The sequence below is a fragment of the Palaemon carinicauda genome, chromosome 13, assembly GCF_036898095.1.
Source record: "Palaemon carinicauda isolate YSFRI2023 chromosome 13, ASM3689809v2, whole genome shotgun sequence".
Taxonomy (NCBI): domain Eukaryota; kingdom Metazoa; phylum Arthropoda; class Malacostraca; order Decapoda; family Palaemonidae; genus Palaemon; species Palaemon carinicauda.
In genome coordinates, this window is record NC_090737.1 from 33,044,559 (window position 1) to 33,068,102 (window position 23,544).

Genomic DNA, 23,544 nt, shown 5'->3' on the forward strand with positions numbered 1-23,544 from the left:
TTAATTTAATTCAACATTTTTTTTTAATTTCAAAATTTCTGCACACTAGATATTTTTTATTGATAGTCTTTGTTAGTTTGATAACTTAATTTTAAAACAACAAAGTTGTTTAGCTCTAAGACCAATGCAGTGCAGAATAAAGACTCAGAAAATTTTTACTCATTCAAAATAAATAGCAGCAGGAATTCTAGATACAGTACTGTATGGCTATTGTTTATGGCAATTAGTATACAAACACTAGTTAAGAGCTAGGGCAATCAGCCGACAAAATTTTGAAGTGATGGTCCATAAAAGGTACATAAAATTAATAGATTATGAAATAATTCGATTAATTATTAGATGCGGGAATTCTTGTCACATTCATAGCCTAGTTAGCTAGCAATAATAGGGTCAGCTAATGGAAGACAATGGAGGGTTGGGAGTTGAAGGTGGGTTGAGATATGTCTTTCGCTAATGGTGATAAGTGGACAAGCAATCTTAAGTTTCAGAATGCACTCTAGGAATGCATCTGGTTCGTACTGTGGTGGGTTACTATAGTTGCAATGGCATACTAGCATCAGACATTTTTTATGCCCTGGTATACTGTATGGATATACTGGTAGGTAGGATCTTCCTCGAGCCTTGATACATTACCTTTTATAAAACATCAAAGCTCACCTGACTACCATTTTGATGGGATACATGCCACACGTGAAAGACTTTTCAGGAGGAATGGTGAAAGTGATACGGCCATTTTTGTCCGTTACTTCTGTGCTGATCTGCTGCCAGTCTCCACCAGGTGGATCAGACATAATATGTATGTCCACCTTTTCACCTGAAAAATCAAAATAAAACTAATTTTTCCAAACAATACAAATTACTACACATAAATTGCCATAATTTTGTACAATGAAAGACCTAATTTTGTACGATAAAATCCCAACAACACCAATTTGTATTCAAGATTGACAATGACCCAACTGAGCAATTCCAGCTCCACATACTGTATGATGCTTTGCTTATTTTTCATTCTTCTGGTACCTACAATCTCAGTGAGGGGATGGCAAGATAGTACCAATATGGTGATTAATAGGCTTTTATACTGTTGTAAAAAATATTGTTGACTACAATATCTTTAATCTCAGGTAGTATGAATAGCTTTTTAGTAAGGAGGACCATCCATAGATGCATTCAAAAAGTGTTGAGACTTGAGAGGAAAGAACTATAAGAGCTAAGTTAATCCTTTGATGAGAATGAAGGATCTGCCATACAAAGGGATTTTGGCATTCTTCTAAGGGAATCGACAGCATTATAACAGTAAGACAATACCTAGTACTCGACATCAGACTAAAGAAACTATACCCAAGCACTCAAAAGCAAGTAGAGGTGTAAAGACAAGCACCCAGAAAGCCACTTCTCCAGTTATTGGTAATACAAAGAGCTGATGAACATGGTGAAGAGGATGGGGGAGGAAACAAAGCAATTCCTCTCTGCCAATGAATAGGAATCTTACAAAAAGATGAATCTTTCAAGATAGACGAGGTAACAGCAAGAGCAGAGAAGCCAACAGATTCCTTCTATTTCTTCTTTGTATAATGAGTCCACAGCTTTGCAACAGTCAGAAGTAAGACAATGACTGAGGCTTTTGTAAGAAGAACCTACCCCTTCGTGGAATGGACCAGAGAGGAGGAGTCCAAAGAGGAGCAAATTACAAACTAGGGTTCCACTGTGAAAAAGTTTTTGGTGTTAAGAGATGCCAAACGTTGTTGACTCATGTAGAATGGGTACAGTACTTGAGATATGGGTAATTATTGAACATGACTAGCTACAAGCCTGTCAGACAAACCTTCACAAATATGGTGGGATGTAGCAAACTAGGTAAACAAACTGCATTAAGGCTACATAATAATAAGCATAGACCATAACTAGAAAAACAAATATTAAGTACAGTACTGTACAATAAAACAGTATAATATATCAAATCTACCAAATCACAGTACTTATACAAAATAAAAATAAAAAAAAATTATACTAATAGTAGTAAAGTCAATGGTTTGTAGTGAAGTTAAAAACACAGACATAAGTACAACAACAAAAGTGTAGACTGGAATTACTTCATGAAAAGAACTCTGAACTCCCCCAGCCAGACCGGAAAGAGAAAAGGGAAGCCAAGTGCAAACTCCTTTGATAAAACAAAATTACGTTATTGAAAAAATGCAACAAAAATGGGAGGATTTTATATGTATATAACAGTAACTTGCAGGTGCTTACAAGGAAATAGCTCTCAAATACAAATAGAATTCTTTTTAAAATGCAGACTATCATACATATTTTACTTAAAAGATAGGCATTTGGATGGAATGAAGGTGAAGAAGTGCTGACTTCATAATCCTGGAAGAGCTACTGTAAATGGCAAATATTCACTGAAGAAATGAATTGCAACACATGGGTCTAATTATGGGTAATGTGGGCTTCTCAATCCTTAATGGTATAAGTTGGTGCAGCTGAGATTCTACTGCATTTAAGGAAGGTTAACTATGATTTATGATTTCAAATGAAAAATAATCAATTTCTCTCCTATCCCTACCAATGTAGAAAAAATTAATATGTATTGTAGCAAGATCTATTACCCTAGCAGGAATGATAAAAATTAAGAACAATTTCATTCTTTAAAGAATTTTATAACTTCATAAAAAATTTACCTGAGAGTGCAACCATGTCCAATGGTCCGTACATAAAGCGGGCTTGAAGACACTGTGGAGCACCTTCTCGGACAATAACATCATTTCCTCTATGGTTTGCTGCAACATTCTGTAAAATTGTTAAAACTTGTGAGGAGCAACATCAAACTCTAGCAATGGTGATGGCCATGAAATTGTGTAAGGTAAATCATTATATCAGCAATATGACTTCAATACAGTAATTATTTGCCCAAACATAAAATGGAGAATTTTTTAAACAATGAAATCCTGTACTTTCATTATGGTATAACAAATATCTCCCATCATAGGAAAAAAAATCAAGGTATAGTTTTTTATTTAATCACAAAATTATTAACAATATCTAGAATATATCATTCAGGTTTAATCTTTGAAAGCTTTTCACATCAATAAATGAACTATACCCCTTGATAAGATTTTCAATGATTAATTCAAAACCCATAACCTCCAATATTTGTAAATCTTGCTGTAACGTGTTCCTTACCTTTATCTTTACTGATGTTCTTTTCTTTATCCACTTTTCTCTTGGCTGTGTTGGGGAGAATACAGGCAAATCCTTCTCATCTGCCATTTGACCAGCATGATCAGTTCTTACCAACTGCAATCAAATAAAAGTTTGTTTTACAGAGATACTGAATTAATAAACTTGTACAGTATATTATAAACCATATAATTTTGCTACCTGCCAAGTGACAATAGTCAATTGTCCTGCTTTTAATCTTGAGGAGGACACATTTATTCCAGGACAAACCTTTAAAAGATATAATGGGGGAAATTGTATTGCCCTGAACTTTTTAAATATTTATACAGAGTATTGGGTTATATCACAATCTTTAATTAATTTAATCCCTTATTTCTCATTTAGATATTATTGTATGAATGTGGCGTGATTGGTTTTATTGGTTAAAATGATATCCAAATTGTGTGAGTGTATGGGTATGGTTGATTAACTTGTATTACATAGTGTTGAATGGCCTTTGATGCTACAATAGTTTTGGTTTGAGGCCTAAATTTTATATTCATTCATTCTCCAATAAAGGCATATTAAATTATTGAGTATGCCAACTGTTAAGGACAGGAATGTGAACAGGATAACTTTACTACAAAACTGATTTTGAGCTTAGCGAAAAATCTATTTTTGGGTGAGATCGCCATGTCGTCCTGATGGAAGTTCCTAAAGTAGCTTCCTAAGGGATATATGTTACTACAGTGATATTCCCAGATAATTAAACCTTCAGGTCCCAGAATTCTAACACCTGAAGCGAATATCCTTAAATTTTCTCTCAAGGATATCGCATAATATCAGAGGACATATTCTTGACACGCCACATAGCAATCTGCACCCCTAATAGCATTTACGCTTCGAGGGGGACGTGGCAGAATAGAAGGATACCCCCGTTTTCATACTAATATTGACCACCACCACAGCGCCATTCCCAAGATGGCGGACATTCCTTGTAGCATTAAGCATGGTGCTACAGATACAATGCCTCAGGAAAGGATACTGTGAAGATCTTTTATTTTTAAAAAAGAAGGGTGGGTCCATTAGGACGACATGGCAATCTCACCCAAAAATAGACTTTTCGCTTCGCTCAAAATCCGTTTTTTGGGCTCAAGCCATGTCGTCCTGATGGAAGCATACCAGAGCATTAATGTATCTGTGGATTTTCATCAGTGCCTTAACCTTGGGACAACATTTCTATGATCATTTGGACCAATCGAGACAAATGACGTTACCATTAACCGTCATATCACTAATCATACACGATATTAGTGCTTCCTGCCACTACAGGGAAGAGTCATTCTAGACAGTAGAAAAGGGGTCTCAAGGTTAGCATATATTGTATGAACAAACATAAGTACTGTATACACTGGATGTACAAACCGTCTCGTAGTTTGTGAATATTACCAAATACATATCAGTGTTTCTTATATCTATTGTTTGTGAGCATACAAATATATGAAGAGTACATACTCTGGACTTTTAATCATGCAATTGTCGGGCGATTAGGACGCAATTACATTCTAATAGACACTTATTTTCAATAAATGACTAAGTGAATTAGCAAGTAAAACGAACGTAGCATGATAACTGAATTATACGTGTAACATGTACAGAGATTATCTTTCTTTCTTGGGAAGAAAGAAATGATGAGTGCCACTCTCAGATTGAAGAAAATTTATAATAAAATTTCTCTTCATAATTCCTGTACCGGTTACCTCTATCGACACTGTGTACTACTTACACACGGCACTAGTGCTATTGGTATAATTCCACACCTGGGATTTTTTAACAGAGTTAGTGTCACCATGGTAACAGTTATCCAAAGGAGGTCACACTAAGAGAGATGACCCCTTTTCCCTTTAACTGACAGTCCCAGTCAATTAGCTGTTCATCATAGAATTAGATGGCAGGTTAAATACTCTACCCGACGTCACCACATACTGCTTCAGTTCATGGACCTGCTTAGCATAGTGTTTGTAAAACACTCTGGATGATTTTCATCCAGTATATGAGCGAGGACATTCGAAGTCCCAAGCGATTAACTGTTTACGACAGTAATTAGGGGGCAGGTTTTAATACACTACCTGCTGCCACTACATAGTGTTTCAGTTCATGGACCTGTTTCGCATAGTGTTTGTAAAACACTGGATGATTTCCATCCGATGTATGAACGAAGACGCTCAAAGTCCTTATACTGAAAGAAGTTCAGTGATGAAGCAATCTTTCTCAGATCATGACCAGCGGGAGTAATGTCAGGATCCGCTCTACGAATAAAGTAGGTGAGCTTCGCCCTCAGTTGTTTTAGGGATAAGTTTGATCCAGAGGTTTCTCCTTTAAAGAGCTGCCCTCCCCTGAAGTCTGAAGTTCTACGAAGATAAACCTTTGGACACTACCGGTCAGAGAGATATCTTCCTTCATAGGGCAGATTCTCCAGGGACCCCACTTTTTAGTGGGTACAGTAGCTCATTCTTAGCGAGAAAGGTCGGATCAGGGAAGAGATTCAGTTCTCCTGTTTCTGCGAACTGAATGTGGCCCTCATCTCTAGATAGGGCCACTATTTCACTAACTCTAGCCCCTGAAGCTATAGCGAACAGAAAAATAACCTTTTGGGTTAGATCCTTAAGTGAACAATCTTCATTGTTCATGGATGAGGCATAATGTAGGACCTTGTCCAAAGACCAAGAGATGGACTTTGGTAGTGCTGCAGACCTAAGCCTTGCACATGCCTTCGGAATCCTATTAAAGATCTCATTCGCCAAGTCCACTTGAGAAGCATATAGAAGAGGTCTAGTCAAGGCTGACTTGCATGTAGTTATCGTGTTGGCCGCCAAACCTTGGTTATGAAGATGGATAAAGAAGGACATGCAGAAGTTCATTGAAATCTCTTTCGGTCCTTTTGCTTTTACGAAAGCAACCCACTTTTTCCATGATGACTCATATTGTCTTCTAGTTGACTTAGACTTGTATTCTTCTAAGAATTCTATATTGCCTTTTGAGACCCCAAACCTTTTCCTAACCGCTAGGGCAAAAAAATCATGCAATGAAGGGTTTAGGTTTTCTGTGATAAATCGAAGGCAATTAATCTCTGAACCTTCTGAAGTAGTCCTGGATTCAGAACTAGGGATAGCCTCAGCCTCCGTTCCTTCCTCAAAGAGGACAGATTGCTCTTGGGCTACCTGGGAGCCAACAGAGCTACTCCTCTCTGGAAGGTTCTCAGCATGTTGAGGACTCTCAGCAGGTGATTGGATGGGATGAACTGGAAATCCTAAGTCTATCCCTTCCATTTCAGAGACATGATGTCTGTCATTTTTATTGGAGGATCCTCGTATGGGGCTACGTATCGAGGTAGTTCCTTGACAACGCTCGTAATGAAGAGGTCGGACTGCAGTTCGGGGACTTGTTCCCATCTGGGAGAGAATAGGTCTGCGTCCGTGGACCATTCTAACTATCGGCTTGAGCCCGAGTAGAGCATCCATTGTCACATTGCAGATCGGTTGTATATGAAACTGATCGGTTGTATATGAACTGTTGACAGGTGCCATCCCTTTAGGTAAGGGATGGTTACCTACACCTAGACTGTATGAGACATTCTTTAGCATTGTCGATTGCAGCGTCTCATTATCGCTTCGGAGTCCCAGATCAGCCGAAGATAATCTGATCTGCGTGGAGAGTTTCCCCACTCATGACAGGACCAACATGGTCTTGGGACTTTCGGGCTTTGACCTTTGTTAGGGAAGCAATTAAGGAAGGACTGATATCGGTCTTTTTAGTTCTCTTTGAGCGTTTGATGCTTGTTTTCTCCAGACTTTCAATGCATCTTGCAGCAGTGCTCTTAGCAGTGAGTCTGTCTATTGCGAACTGTAGAGAGATCAGAGCTCCTCCCTGTTCACGTTTTGGGAATCTGACTGATTACCAGAGTCTCTTGACTGACCTTGCCATCTCCTTTTACATTCCCAAAGGAAAGGAGAGTTGGTATGACCACATGCTTCAATGGCTTTTTTGCCCTTGAAACCCTTGAGCTGGAGAGAATTGAGACTTCTTGAAGCTTATCTTGCATCCACGATGTTCCGGGGACCGGATCATTTCCTTGGATGTTCATAGACCAGCCACCTTGGGTGATGCCCACCCCTGCCTCTCGTCCAGGAACATTATTGCCTGAACCTTTCCTAGGCTTAATTATTGCATGACTGTGTCTGCCAATTTTATGAACATATCTAGGATTGTGTCTAGTCTGACAAGTATCTTTCCTAGGAAATACGTTACTTTGTGTAACTTGAATCCTAAATAGGAGGGGAGAGGGTGATTGACTGGAAGTTGCCAATAGACGACTTTCAGGTCTGGTAAGACTACGGGCACCTTTTTTTGCAACAGGGTCCTTATGTTCAGAAGGATAAACATTCTGAAATCTTTGTTTTATTTGGACTTGTTGAGTGGCGACAAGTCCAGAATGACTCTGAATTTTCTGGAGTCCTTCTCGTAGACACACAACGGCCTTCCCTGGAATTCGGTGGACTATAGTTTCCTTACCACCTGTATGCTCTAGAGCTCTCAGGTAAACTCCTCCAGGAGGGTTTTGGATTATAGGAGAGTTGAGGAAATGGTGTTAGAGATATCTCCACCTCCCATCTTAGTCCCATCTTGATTAGGCCATGGCCTCAAGGATCGAAGGTCCAGCGATACTAAAGGAACCTCCCTCCTACCAGAAGCATTTCTATGCTTCAACTGATCAGTAGGATTATATTTTCGACCACCTGCCTGTGGCAGCGTGGTCACTACAACTGTGGGATGTTGTTGAACAGCTCGAAATGAATTTCCAGACATTTCCATCTTCTTCTTAGGTTGGGGACCCACAACAGTGGAAGACTCTCTTTTTGAAAGGATGTCCCACTTCTGGAGAAGTCCTACTTTCTCCGTGGTGGCGTTCTTAATCACTTTCCTGACTACCTCGTCTGGAAAGAGGTCTTTACCCCAGATTTTGGAAGATATTAGCTTCCTTGTTTCGTGTTTCGCTGTTGCGTTAGCGAACACAAACTCCCTAAATGTTCTTCTAGCCTTTATAAAGGCATAAAGGTCTTTTAACAAGGTACTGTAGCCATATGTATTTTAGCTAAGACCTTGAGCATGTCTGGGGTATCTTGATGAGCTGAACAGAACTCTATGTAGTTTTGTAGAGATAGGGAAGCTGCAAGTCTCTCCTTTGTCTCGTGTTCATCATGTAAGAGAAACTCATAATTTAGGGAGATTTTCCTTAAATTGTCAACTGGCAACAACTGCCTAAGTCCTCCTACTGAAAAGGTTGAATGGGCTTCCTTCCAGTTCTTCTCCTGTCTGGCAAAGGCTAGTGATAGAGGCTCGCACTCCTTGAGTGTAGGACATGGTTTACCTGCCTCCACTGCCTCGGTGACATATTTAAATGCCTTCTCCGTAAAGGGGAATGAAATTGAAGCAGGAGCAAGAAAGGAAGAGTGCCTGTTACCTGGTGTGAATACCTTCGACATCGAGTAACCCGCCTTTTCTATGCTACTTGATAGGATAGCCTGTGCTTTATCATTGTCGAGAATCATAACCTCCTTTGATTCTATTCCTTTTCTTGACCTTGGTTCATCCTTCAGTCTAATGAAACAGTTAGGGAAAGCGTCAAAGCTTGGCCAAAACTGGATTTTGTCCAAAGGAACAGCACCCATCTTCTCCGAGATGTAGAGTTTGCCGTTTAAAATTGGCATCAGCTCCACAAACCTCCAGGAATTGGTTTTGGAGCATGTCGGAAGGTCTTGATCTATGGGTCGTTTGTATGACCCCTGAGGAGCGACAAGTGGAGCTTTACAAGGCTCTACATTGCATTTCGCTTCTTGCTTTTCGCTCTGTTTGCACAAGTTTTCTATTAGAATCCTCACTTGGGTCCATAATTGGTCCATTCCATCTAATAGAGGGATAGAAGGTGGAGATATCGATGTCGCTCGCTCTAGAGCCAGTATGGACGGAGACAATCCCAACCCGACATTCTCCCCTTCCCGTGGGCGCTTTCTGCCCTCCTTCCCAAAGGTTACCTGGCCGTCAGATGTACCTCGTGTCTGGGGTACCACTATTTCCTTACTTGCTGTTGGAAATAGTAACCTACGCATTTTGTCATTAGGCAAGTAAGGTCCCGGAGAGATTTTCTGAAAGCCTCTCACCCAGTTGCGTAGCTTGAAACGAGCTGCATCCCTAGTCTCTACCGACTTGGGATTCTTGAAACCCTCGGACAATAAGGTCCGACATACTTTGCAAACCTGCGGGTTCCAATAATTCAGGGGTTCAGAAATAAAATTGCAGGGGGCATGAAACCTGCATGCATTATGTCTGTAAAAACACTCACTCTGAGTTTTGCAGAAGACTGCAACACATGACAGCTGCAAATATACTAACTACCTGTATAAACATATACTGTAGTTCAGCCGGCATGTCGTCGGCATAGCTAGCTTTTACCGGCACATCCAGCCTGCTAGCTAAAAGAGAGAGAGAAAGCATGGAGAAAAGGCTACCTAATACTGTGTATATGTACAGTAAATATGGGTGTAAAAGCCAATTTTACTACATTTCTCCAGAAAGAAGGTTCAAATGGAAGGGGAGAATGTAACATTCAAGTTTCCATCCAGCTACAGTACTGTCGCCAGCAGTATCAGAACAGTCGGCGTGCTGCCAGTTGAGTCAGCACCAATCTGTGCTGGCCTGGTAGGCAGCACCCTGCCAACAGACGCTGTAGCTAGCAGTCCAAGGGAGAACTGAAGAACCTTTGGTAACAGAAGGGACTTCCCATTCATAGCCAACATGGTCCGGCAACTGCCCTGGCTGCCTGCCAGCAGCCATCATGACTGCCGGCCGGCAGCTGCCATGACTACCGGCCGGCAGCTGTCATGGCTGCCAGCCAGCAGTTATCATTACTGCCAGTCGGCAGTTGTCATGGCTACCTGCCACTGAAATAGCTACTGGCAGTCGGACAACGGCTTAAGAGAGGGAGTCTGGTCGCTCCCGGCAACCCATCGGCAATGGTAAGGTTGCAGGGAGTCGCCAACATAAAGGGATAGAAGGGAAGGGAAAATAGGGTCCTGTAAAAGGTACAGCAGGAGCCGGCCGTATAGCCTGTCCTGCCTCACCAAACAAAACTCCATTCCTGTATTAGAACTATCCCATGTGGCTAAAGAATTCTATTCCTTAGCCTAGGGTTAGATTAATACAATAGAGAGGTTGGTAGCACCCTCGCCACCACCTCTAAATGGTAAGGAAACGGGGTTCTAGTGCCGGTGTCCCCTAAGCAGTAGAAGAATTCTATTCTTCAGCTTAGGGTCAACCAACACAGGACTAGTCTGCTAGGCCACAGGGAGAAGGTATCATATCGTACAGACCCTTCAGGAGTGGCCTAGGGACGTCTAGCCTCCTATGTCGGCAGTCTAACCTAACAAAAGAACTCTATTCATCTTGCTAATAAGCTACCGACCACAGACTAAATACTCTGAGATTCTGGCCAACCCCAAAAACCTGCATCTGCGGTTACAGGGGAAGGGCAGAAAAACCTGTAGGATAGTCATGCCTGAATTAAAAATTCGAGGCCGACCCAATAAGGTTGTAGCCTAAGGCTACACTCAGAGGGAAAGAGGGATTACCCTTAAATCCTCTTTTGGAGACTTGTAATGTTTCATCTAATTCTAAGAGATAACTATCTGCATGAATTGAAATCACAAAACACAAGGGTAACCGGGGAAATGTCTGAACGTATAATAAAATGCCTAGGTTAGGTTACCTAGACGAGGCGAGATCTCGGTTACCTCACACACCGAAACTAACTATACGATCGACATAGAAAGGAAAATTATGCACATTATAAATACCGGTATCTTTACAAGTATAATTTGCATAAATAACTTACATAATTAATTAATTAATTAACGGTTTTTAAAAACCGGGAAGTCGTTCTACTAACTAAATAACACATGCCTAACGAACGACTGCGCCCAAGGCGCCTCCGGTATGAGGCTTAGCTTCTAAGCAAAATAAATTACTTTAATTTCACTGTGAAACAGGAGCTAAAATTTACTCATTGTAAAGACCCAATACTCAACTTTCCAAAGGTGAAAGAAATTGGAGAATGCATAATAAAAATCCTTGCAAATCGATCGAAAAGTTAGATCAACAGGGATGACCACTGAGCGAAATCGCTACAAAATTAGGAATGTCCGCCATCTTGGGAATGGCGCTGTGGTGGTGGTCAATAGTAGTACGAGAACAGGGGTATCCTTGATACAGCCCCCTTCTATTCTGCCACGTCCCCCTCGAAGCGTAAACGCTATTAGGGGTGCAGATTGCTACGTGGCGTGTCAAGAATACGTCCTCTGATATTATGCGATATCCTTGAGAGAAAATTTAAGGATATTCGCTCCAGGAGTTAGAATTCTGGGACCTGAAGGTTTAATTCTCTGGGAATATCACTGTAGTAACATACACGTATATCCCTTAGGAAGCTACTTTAGGAACTTCCATCATTTCGACATGGTTTGAGCCCAAAAAACTAATTTCTGTATCTTTTATGAGATAAGTCTGTCTTTCAAGCATGAATTCTACTAATCAATAGAAAATTGTTTTATGTAAAGAATGTGGTTTTTACAGCATCAACTGTGTACCATAAGACGTAATGGTTTAAAATTTTACTTAATTCGAAGGAAATAGTTTTGGTTGATAGTTCTATAAACAATTGTTACTTTATTTCCTGAACATAGGATCTACAGATCTCATTTTTATTTTATTTCATAATGGATAACATTATTTCTTGACACAAAGGATAATTCAGCTTTTATGAGAACAACATTTACATTGATATGTAATTATGGGAGATAGAATTACTTCAAAATATTAAGAACTTAAAAAAAAGTATAAGAGAATGTTTTAAAGCCTCAAATTGACTAAGTAGAGGCTTATGAGCCTCAAGGTTGTAACATAATACTGTAGCTATGGAAATTAGTAAATTTCTTCTCTAATACTACAATAAATGTTTCCTATACTTAACAAGATCATAGATAATATCATAGAGTAGGGTTGCATGTGTGAGGTGTTAAAAATAAAATGAATAAAAGGATGTTCAAATAAATAAAGCAATTCTTCAAAAACATTATGAGCTATGAGAAAAAACTCTACAATATCAAGAAATTGTAAACAAATCTGCAAATATAAAACAGAACTAAAAACATTCACAAACCTGTCTCAGGATGAAGGCTATAACATCTGACGATTCCCAATACGATGCATGGAAGAGGTGTGGCAGGGAATTTGTGGGGAAATTGGCTAAGCCTTCGGGACAATACAATGCATAGTCCAATCGTTTATTACCCCACCAACGGTGACTTACTGTAAAAAAAAAAATATATATATATATATATATATATATATATATATATATATATATATATATATATATATATATATATATAAATATTGTTAAATGGAGTTAGAAAATGAAAACTATTAGTTGTGACACTACGGGCCAACCAAGGGAAAGGCCACTGCCAACAAGAAGAGTTGGCTATAATACTCCACGAGTTGTTACAGTATTTGATACTAATCCCACAAACTACTAAATATATTAGTGACATCGATTACCCATGTATGGTATAGCCATGGATTTGAATGAGATAAGAATGAAACAGTATGATACATGAGAAAAATACATAAAGGAATTTTTGGAATCATTCAATTAGCTTCTAGAAGAAAGAATCCCAGACTTTTGACAAAAGCTAGAAACACACGATATCCAACCAGTGTTCTTTGTTCGCCATACTGTATGTATTACTGCCATTGAAATTCCTTTTTTTTTCTCTCTCACTTTGTTTGCAAACCTCCATCTAAACTCTTTCACTTGAATTCACCTTCACTCATCCAAACATCAATTATTATCTTACTATAAAAAGGTATAAAAGTCCAGTAAAAAAAGTATATAAGTCCAGTACTATGTTTCTTTCACTATCATTACCAATAATGATCAATGGCACTATTATCTAGTTATGTTTACACTAAACAGTATCCCAGTCACAGTCCCATCTTATACTACAAGCTTGATCCAGCATTTCTTCTTCCTCTTGTTTTTTCTTATCATTCTACCTATAGTAAAATATAAATGTGAATCAGTATTACATATATAACACCCACTTTCTGGATCAATTCTACATTAAAGAAGTCCTTTTTCCATATAAAAAAAATCATAAAAATTGAGTTTTTACCATAAAAATAATACTACATTCTTGATCATTTGCACTGATAGGATATGGTACAAGATAACACACCTGCCTTTCTCACATGAAATCCCAAGCCAAGTCCGGTTATTTTGGTATAAAATTAATTTGGTATAAAATTAATTAAGTAATTACATTATCATTTTCATCTAAACAGCCCCACCAATTCATATGCAGATTAATCAGAGCTTTCTGCAATTACAATAAAAAGGAAAGACCCACATCAGAGAGGAGTAAAAGATTTTTTCAATAACACTTAACCCTTGTTAACTGAAACATGAATACTGTAGTGTTAAATTGGTACCGACTTTAGGTATCTATGAATGAAGAAATTTTCTTGAATATCCGAGCTAAAAATCTTAGGACTCGCAAGGGTGTCCACTCTTAAAAAAAAAAGAAAAAAATCTTGTGCAAATAATAACCTAATGATTTTTCATAAATTATAACTGATTTGTTAATTATAATTGAATCCCACTGTTGGCTACAAAGAAATTATCAAATACATCATACCTTTTTTGTAGTGAACACTTAATTAGTTTATTCTGCTTTAATTTACTATATCAAATAAGTATTTCACAAATTATCAGATACAGTACAATATATATATATATATATATATATATATATATATATATATATATATATATATATATATATATATATATATATATATATATATATATATATATATTATAAATCAACGAGCACAAATAATATTACTGTCCATAGTAAATTTGTACGGTCAAATCAGCAAAGAATTGGCATTCATCATAATAGTAAAAATCAAAATACCTGAAATTATAAGATATTACAGAACTTAAATCTAGTCTAACAATGTCAAATCAAATTAATTTTGTTTTGGAAGCTCAGTTTTATTATAGAGGGTGAAGTCTTCCACAGATAAAAAAGAGCAATATGAAATAACACTTCCATTTTTTTCTACTTACAAGCTTTTATTGTGGCAAGGGGAACCGTATCTGCCATCCCCGATACAGTAGACATTATAGAAGCATCAGACATACGACGGGAATGACCCGCTAATGAAGGTGATCCAGTTGCTCCACCGACATCAAGAAACACACCACCATTGGTTTGTATACATTCAACTGCAAAAGAATAGAAAAACCTTAAAATTGTGAAAATACTAACATTGTGGTCAAGGAGGTTGCCACTAAATTAATGTTTCATATTTTATTTTACCATATTCCCAATATTAATGCACATATATATTTTTCAGAATTTTTGAAAAGTGGTATTGTATTTTAAGTGGTGATCAGAAATCCAGAAAATCAAACAATCCTACAGCCCCACTGGGATTGGTGAGATAGAAGTTCACTGTAGTAATAGACCTCTTATCTTTGCCATGTGGAAGAATTAGGTGGAATTACTTCAGTATATAGTGGTCTATGTTTTAATGTGTATATCCGAGATTAAACTATTTAAACAATTCTTATTTTGATATATTTTGTAAATATAAATATTACATGGCATTTTTTCTAAAATAAAGATTTTTTTAATATAAATGTATCCTGTAGACTGGTGTTAAAACAATAATAGTTCGTAACTAGGAAATAGTTGCCATAGAAAATATTTATTTCAAAATCTTCATGAACAATTCACTAACTCCATATATAACTTATACTCGTAACTATAATTGTCTAAATCTCTATCAATTTCAAATAAACCATATCTATTGGAGGCAGTCACCATTCATTTAAATTGCCTGGAGAAACTCCAGGCGGGGGCTCTTAGAATAAATGTCATAGCCCCCAACAAACACCACAACCCAGAATACTCCAGGCAATCTGCACACAATATCTTTAATAACAAGCTTGAAATGACTAACTTTACTGGTGATGACAAAACAGAAGAAACTTACTAAACATCTACTTCTATATTTTCAAACAGATAATCTGCTTCTGTATTGTGAGACCCATAAATTTGTTTCCATATTTTGAGACCCCCAAATCTGCTTCCGTAATTTTAGATCCCCAAATCTGCTTCTGTATTTGGAGAATCAAACACTGCTTTCATATTTTAAAACCATTAATCAAGTTTCTATATTTGGAACTCCAAATCAGCTTCCATATTTGGAGACCCCAAATTAGCTTCTGTATTTTAAGACCCCAAATCTGCTTCTGTACAGTATTTTGAGACCCCAAATCTGCTTCTGTACAGTATTTTGAGACCCCAAATCTGCTTCTGTACAGTATTTTAAGACCCAAAATTTGCTTCTTTATTTTGAGGCTCCCTCATACAAAGCTGTAAGTCTAGCAGAAAGCTGCCTATCAATATAGCTTACGTAAATGAGTAGGAATGCCATCTCCAAGAGGATATTTGGTGTATCTTGGAATAGTAATGGGAGTGAGGAGGGAAAAGCGTGCTGATAGTAAAGGTTCCAGTCGTACTGCCAAGGGATCAGTTGGATGAAACAAATTGTACACTTGCTGACAAGCTGGACGCTGAATGACATCTGAAAAAAAAATAAGTGACATCAAGATTGGTCTCGCCTACAAGAATTTAGGAATTTGGCAATATTCATTTATAAATTTGGTACAGTATAATGAAATAGAACAGATAGAAAATAAGGTCAACTTACATAAATATAAACATAGTTAAATAAGGCATTACCAGGACTAATTCTGAATTAAATATAAGCGACAAAAAAAAAAAAAAACAAGATTCAAGACAGACCCGACTCACAGTTCTTATCTCCCAAGCCAACCATTTTACGGTAGACTAACACCATCGAAAGTGGACATCCAAACATGAAGAAATCAGTTACTTCAAAGTCTAGTCTGCTGTGGCCTTGGTCACTGTTGAAGCAAAATTAATGTTACAGTGTGGTATTGGCATATAGATATATTTTTCATAAACATACTGTATACTTTTACTTTCCTCAATCATAATGAATTCCTAAAGAATTAGACAAATTATAATAAGAGTAAATATGGAATTTTAAAAATCTACAGTTCAGGATTTACAAATTAATGCATAAATATTTCTGTAATTTTCCTCTACAATTTCCATTTCTAGGTTATCACATTTCCCTATAATTTATTGTAATTTCTTATCATACTGTTAAATTACTAAAAAATCAAAACTTGATATATTCTAGTCTTAATAAGACACACAAGCAGTTAATGGCAAGAAGTGAAGTGCCAGGACCTCTTATTTCAGTTTCTCTGTTGACACTGGCTCAACTCAATGAACTCCTCTTTAAGTTTGAAATAAGTTTTGTTGAGTTTTGAATTTGGAAATGGTAGAGTTGCCTGAAAGTAGTCATGTTTTCAACACACTGAACAAAGATAAAAGGTGTTTTGTCATCTTGTTCTGGATCCCTTGGCATAGAATTCAAATGCCCAGTTATATACTAAAAAAATCTTGATTTTTATACATCCCCATCATTTGCCCTTATTAAACACTGGTATGTTTAAATCAATGACTAGAATTAGCAAGCGTAATATTGCCAAAAATTTTTACGATGTCTAATGATGATAATGTTTCTTAAAATTTTTAAAACATGAAAACCTGTTAACCTTACACTGCAATTTACTGTAGTGCCCCACTTTTCTATATTCAAATCTAAACATCAGAAATTTACTAAACCGAACATCCAGAATTTAAGCAAACAAGAAAGTAAGTAAATATCAAATGACTTTTAAACTATACTACCGCAACATTTTACACTACAGTACCTGGATCCAGTACCTTGGATAACAATATATCCCACCTGGCACTACAGTTTACTAAACACATGGTAAACAAAATTACCACAATTATACAAAATAGCAATGGACATTAGCCTCCGATGAACAAACCAATAATTCAATAAAGACAATATTTTAACTACATACATGTAAATAGAAAGAATAAAGAATAAGAAATGGAAGCCATTTTGTAAAGTCATAAGTAATTCAAGCTACTATTGAAAATACAGAATAATTACAAATAACAAGCAATGATTAAAACTCCAAGTAAAGAGTACAAGACAATTCCTGAATAGTGGTTTTGAGAAACATTATCTAAAAATTTCAGGTCTTATCTAAATTCTTAAAATTCACAAGCAATATACATAAAGGGAAAATTAGTAACAATTTAATAAGAAAATTCTAATAAAGATCCTGTACATTTCCTCGTCAATTCCCAGTGGATAGAAATAAACAGTAAAGCTACAGAAATTCTTTTTGTGATTCTGTATATGTTTGCAGTTTTGTCCAAAACTTAAGGAAAAAGCCTAAAAACATCAAACTATGACACATTAAAGTAGCGAACAATTTAGAGTATGGTTTCAAAGTCAGTGATCCATGCAATATATAACATTAATTTATGTATTTGAAGCAAAGAAGATAATTGTTAAGTAGATGTTTACAAAGAATATTTATCTTGTTATGAAAAAAATGCATTCTTATACTATAGTAGTCTGTTATAATTAGATCTTTATGATTAATGTATCAAATACTATTTTCTCAATAGAATCAAAATATATTAGATTAATTGATTACAGAAAGGGGGATAATATCAATACTGTACTTCATTTGTGACCAAAATTAAACTCAAGTTAACTAGAAGGATTAAACTTTCAAAAATAATAATTATTATTAACTAAAATTTAGCAAGACCACTTTTAGTAACTAAACAATATTGCACGACTGGTTGATCAAGTGCTGCAAGCAGTAAGGAAGGAATGGATGATGAAACCTTTTAAAAAATTAAGGAAAATATTTGTTTTCCAATAAACCCTTTATTAATATCATTACTGTACCATCATGGTAATCAGAAAATTGATTGGAATTATCAAAGATATCAATAACAGATTCATACTCAATTCCAAGACTAATAAATTTTACAATAATAAAACAAGGTTTATGTGAAATAATGTACAAATGCCATAAAATTAAATTCCATTGTAGTCGAGTAGAGAAATTCTGACTCAACAACACTGATTTGTTCTAATATATTGTATTTATTAGAAACTGATAAATTCCCAAGAAAAGTATAGTACTAAGTAATATTGGTGAGGTGATACCTATAACAGATGCAAAATCTATACATTGTCAATCTTTAAAGTGTAGTCAGTTTCTACTTTCCCAAGATACTGAATATTTAATATAAAAAAAAACTAATAAAATATGATTTTTTATCAGTATCAAGCCAGATTAGAACTTAGATTCTCTGCAATTCTTTTTTAAATACTAAAACCTGAAACTTTTTATGCTAATACTTTTTTAAGAATTAAAAAAACAAATAGCAATTCCGAGGCATAATAACTGTAAACAAGAGCCTAATTTTGGGGGGTTGAAATGGAAACAATTAAGCCAGGTTCTAAAAGCTATTTCTTTATTCATTGAAATTTTTCTAAGGTATATAGGTATCCAAACTTATTTCATTTCATTTCAAGGTTAGTAAAGTACTATACCAAGCAAAAACTTTCAACTAAATCTTATACAAGAAAAGATTTTTAAATGAGTTTTAAACAGTGCATCAACAGATTATCGAGTATCATGCAGCCTTATGTATGGTTATACTTATAAACCACAATGAAAAACAGTTAACATGAGAAAAACTGCAACTTAAATATTAGAAAGCTTTTTCCTTTTTGAATACAGACATCAAGCACAACTTGGGAAATCATGCGTACAGTGTAACTAACTAGACTTGAGGGATTCAGAGGATGAAAAGCTCCATAAATCCAGAGGGAGGAATAATGTAAAGGACACCTCAAATCTAAATCTGGGAATCTAATACAAAGGAGTCTCTAAGAAGAGTTTCTATATAGTATACTGTACAATACTAAGTACGTATAGTTCCTCACACTTTGAAATAAAGATATTTAATTATAAAAACCATTACCCAAAGCATTTATGATGATAAACATATTACATGCTAGCTTTAAAAGAATGAAAATAACTTTGACAGTATACTTGCTAAATTGGTTTCACACTGGATGCACTGATATGTAATAAATTTATGATAGATTTTGTGGAATCAATATACCAAATGGAAAAAAAATATTTCTGAGAAACACTAAACCAAGGTCAGTTAAATATTGAATTGTTTAGAAATGCAAATTAGTGAATGGATTAAAAAGCAGTGCATGCAAAATTATATAGACATTATGAAATAATTTTAGGCTATCACTTTGAAATCTCTTTCATCATTCATTAGACCAAATTAATATAAAGTATGACAAAAGACACCTTAAAAGAACAATACAGTACTCAAATGAACTGCGTAATTGCATATGGCTTTGATTATGATAACGGTACAACCATAAATAAGAATTCCAGTCTCTATATCTCAATTTTTGTATTCATAGTCTCTATATAATTGCTAATACTTTAAATAATACTGTAATTGGAACTTTACCTACACAATGCACAAACTATCTTACGCTATCTACTCAAAATATATATGTAAGTCATAAGAAAAAATGTCATTTTTATTGAACACACAACAACATAATTACAGTACAATGAAGGCAAAGTTTCAATGATTACTGTACAGTACTTATCCTCAATTTTTCACATACCTTGATGAGGACGACTTGCGCTGTGGACTATGGATATAAAAATGACACTGATCGTTTTCATCTATTCTTCTTAAAAGAAGAAAGCTCACTTTCACTAGACAAAATTTTTACAGATTTTCGGTCAAGGCTTGGTAGGTAAATGCATAGAAAAAACTTCTCGAATGATAACTTAAAAAGAATGGTCTTTCTTTTTCTTTCTCCTTAAGCTCTAAATACAAGTCAATTGCCACACAAAATTCAAATTTAAATGAATAAACTTTTAATTTAAAAGCCTGACTCAGAAACAGTAAATTTTTTCCCTTGTATACAATAATACATTCAGTGCTAAATAAATTGATTACAATTTTCACAAAGAAATACATTCACATGTCAAATTCAAATTTATTATTCTCCTAGTGCTATCAGCAGGAACTCAATATCAATAGCTCTTTAAAACTATAAAAGAAAATAAAACCCTGTAAATTAGTATTTTAACTGTGTTATACAATTATGTGCTTTAGAGTGCATGCATGCATCTGCGTGTACATGCAGTGAAAGTGTACAAAGGTAATATATATATATATATATATATATATATATATATATATATATATATATATATATATATATATATATATATATATATATATATATATATATATATATATATATATATATATATATATATATATATATATATATATATATATATATATATATATATATATATATATATATATATATATCAACTTAATTCTTTGAGTGTACACAGCCATTCTTCAGCAATACTAGTACATATGTGATAAGCTATTCTAGAGAATTTCCATCCATCTATTGCCACTATTCATAGCTGCTGACTTTCTAGACTAAGATAAGCCCCAACTAAAATATTTTAAGGTTTAGAATATATAATTTTTTAAGTTTTTCCAATCAAATATATTCTACTAAGCTTAGAAATTAATTAATAAAAAGCTTTATGTCTGCCTCATAAACACATTCAAATAAGAAAATAAAAATATTGGATTTGTTATGCATCAGTGTTATAAAATGTACTGCTTGAAACATGGAAAGCAAAAAAATTATTTATTTTATTTCATAGCATTTTTATTTTATATGCACTTCAAAATGTCAAAAGTAACTTCTCCACTGTTAACTGCAAACATACCATTTCACCTCATCCTACGTCATTTTTTCTTTTTTTTTTTACGATTTCAACAGGTAAAACTATGCCCAGTCTACTACTTTCTTTTAAGATGCTATTTTTTATGGAATTGAAATAATTCCATGCTATAAAATTCACCTGTGTAATCTCCATGACCAAAGTTCCTGGATATAATAAAATTAAGCCTTTTCAAATAAGAAAAAACTACAGTATCTCCCTTTGATAATTAACCAGATTTTAAAACTAAATTGTCCATGTAAGTTTCAATTCCTTATCAATGTTATATTTTCAATCTTCAATTTTCCCATTTTGAACAGTATATTAACATGAGAAAAGTTAACAGAATACAACTTAATTCTTCCCTTTATTTCAAGATCAAGAATAAAATAGTGCCTAGGGCATTAGAGGAAAAAACACATCCAAGGCCACTTTAAAAAACAAGCATTCGGCCTTTACCAACTAACAAAAGTAGTCCAAAGAAGTTTCAAAGAATTAACGTGTACAATCTCTCTCTTCTTACCTACATATAAACTGTCAACCTCTACCTAAATTAAGTTTTCACCAATTCTCAGCCTTTGCACTCTCATTTTTGGAATTAAAATTGTATTATCGGTAATATCTTAGAAACTGCAGAGTAATTGATTGGGTATGTGTCAATACAAACTGGATACATTCAGTTAATTTGTGTTGCATAATTTAATCAATTTCACAGTTTGCATTTTCAAAAATTCTGAAAAATTAATATTTACTGGGTAAATTGGTCAAGTTAAACATACATATCTTGAAAGCAAGGACAACGTGGATGACAGAATCTATAGGATGAAAATGAAAATTACATCATTTACAAACTGTAGTGACCATGAATTATTCTATTATAATTAAAGACTAACAATTATCTTTAACAGGACTTCAAGATACTAAGTAAATCAACAGTTTACCATCAAAGGTTAATATCATGGAAGATTATAAAAGACTACCCACATACAGTAACAGTCATTGTAAAATATGTGTGATGTTTAAAAAAAACACATTATCAATGGATAAATAATACAATGGCTTAAGATGACTAACAGAGACCAAAACCCTGAATACTTCAGGATTTTGTCAGAGGGAGAGGAGTGCTGGTAGGAAGACTAAGGGAGGCCAGTATTCTAGTCCATCTTGCCGAGATAAAGGACATCATCAATGAAGTCCACAAATCGGGGGTCGTATCAATTGTTTTAAAAAAGTTGGGCTTTTTCTCAGTGGAGACAGTGTATTATCTTAAAAGATTTGGGTTGGTTGTGGATTTCCAAACCACCACCAAGACGAATTCTTTAAGGCCAAAACCCTGGAACTAAACTCCTTTGTCAGAAAAATGCTGGAAAAGGAAGTATAGGAAAATGCTGATTTCTAAAATTCCAGGGTAAACGGTTCAATATCCTAAATAAAGAAAGACTTGTCCAAGAGAAGAGTGATCCTCAACCTATGCCTTCCCAAGATAACATCCTAAAAGGATGAATAAAACTGCATCAGGGTTGGGTTATCCAATTTTTTTTTTTCACGTTTGTTTTGCTAGCTTGCATGGCCTCTATGTACAGTACTATAAGAATTATTTTTTTTCCATTATTCAAATTTGTCAATATGTAAAGAACTGAAGACCTGAAGATTTTTTCATGTCTGTCCAAAGGTAATCAAAGTTTACACTTACCACATGCCATGAGATAAAGTTTTATTATGTGTGTTTGCCCATGCTTACAAGAAGAGTATATATAGGAGAAAGATAAATTTATCCCTCTTGCATGATGTCCAGAGGTCTTTACTCAATGACACACCAATGCTAATTAGAAAGTTCTGACTTGGTGGTTTAGATGAACTTTTGTACCTAATCATTTTGTCCTTACAGTTTCAGCCCATAGAGATCAGACTTAGCACTTGGGAGTAGAAGTAAAAATGAGACTATCACCTTACTCAATAACTTCAGTTGCTCAAATTCTACATATGAAGTGACCTGCCATCCATTTTCACCTTATATATGTACTGAGAAAGATGAAAATCTTACTAAATGTTGTGCTAACTTTGCTATGTAAGATAAATCATAGCAGTTCAAGGACATAACTAGAGCAGTAGAATGCTATCAAGCCTGATTAATTTAGCTGGACCAACTATAAAAATACATCTTGTCAAAACTTAAATCATAACCATATTAATTGCTTATTCCCAGTAATATCAAGAAATACCAAAACTAACTGTGGAATAGAAGGAATAGTCACAGCCAGTAATCCACTTCTTGATAACAAGAAATTGGTATATACCTATTTCAGTCCATAATTTTACCCAAGATAATTTTACTTCATAAATTTACTGTACTTGTGGGTCACAACAACAAGAAAAAGGCATCTGGCAGGATATCTGAAATATCACTTAAACCT

At 35.2% G+C, this 23,544-nt stretch overlaps 1 protein-coding gene across 21 annotated transcripts in view; it reads right to left on the bottom strand.

The window, feature by feature from the left end:
- Positions 1-23,544, bottom strand: part of rdgB (retinal degeneration B) — a 229,034-nt gene that overhangs the window by 17,524 nt on the left and 187,966 nt on the right. For 11 of the 21 annotated variants that reach the window (XR_011046236.1, XR_011046242.1, XR_011046241.1 and 8 more), the window contains 8 exons: positions 19,993-20,019; positions 16,155-16,276; positions 15,763-15,933; positions 14,408-14,566; positions 12,431-12,579; positions 3,184-3,297; positions 2,682-2,790; positions 658-814 (listed from right to left, as the gene is read on the bottom strand). Coding sequence is in view for 9 of the 21 variants with exons in the window: in XM_068385535.1 (XP_068241636.1) it covers positions 658-814; positions 2,682-2,790; positions 3,184-3,297; positions 12,431-12,579; positions 14,408-14,566; positions 15,763-15,933; positions 16,155-16,276; positions 19,993-20,019 (1,008 nt within the window). In the remaining 12 variants the exon portion in view is untranslated. The remainder of the gene's footprint in view (positions 1-657; positions 815-2,681; positions 2,791-3,183; positions 3,298-12,430; positions 12,580-14,407; positions 14,567-15,762; positions 15,934-16,154; positions 16,277-19,992; positions 20,020-23,544) is intronic. The other 10 variants (XR_011046245.1, XM_068385541.1, XM_068385539.1 and 7 more) reach the window with 3 other exon arrangements.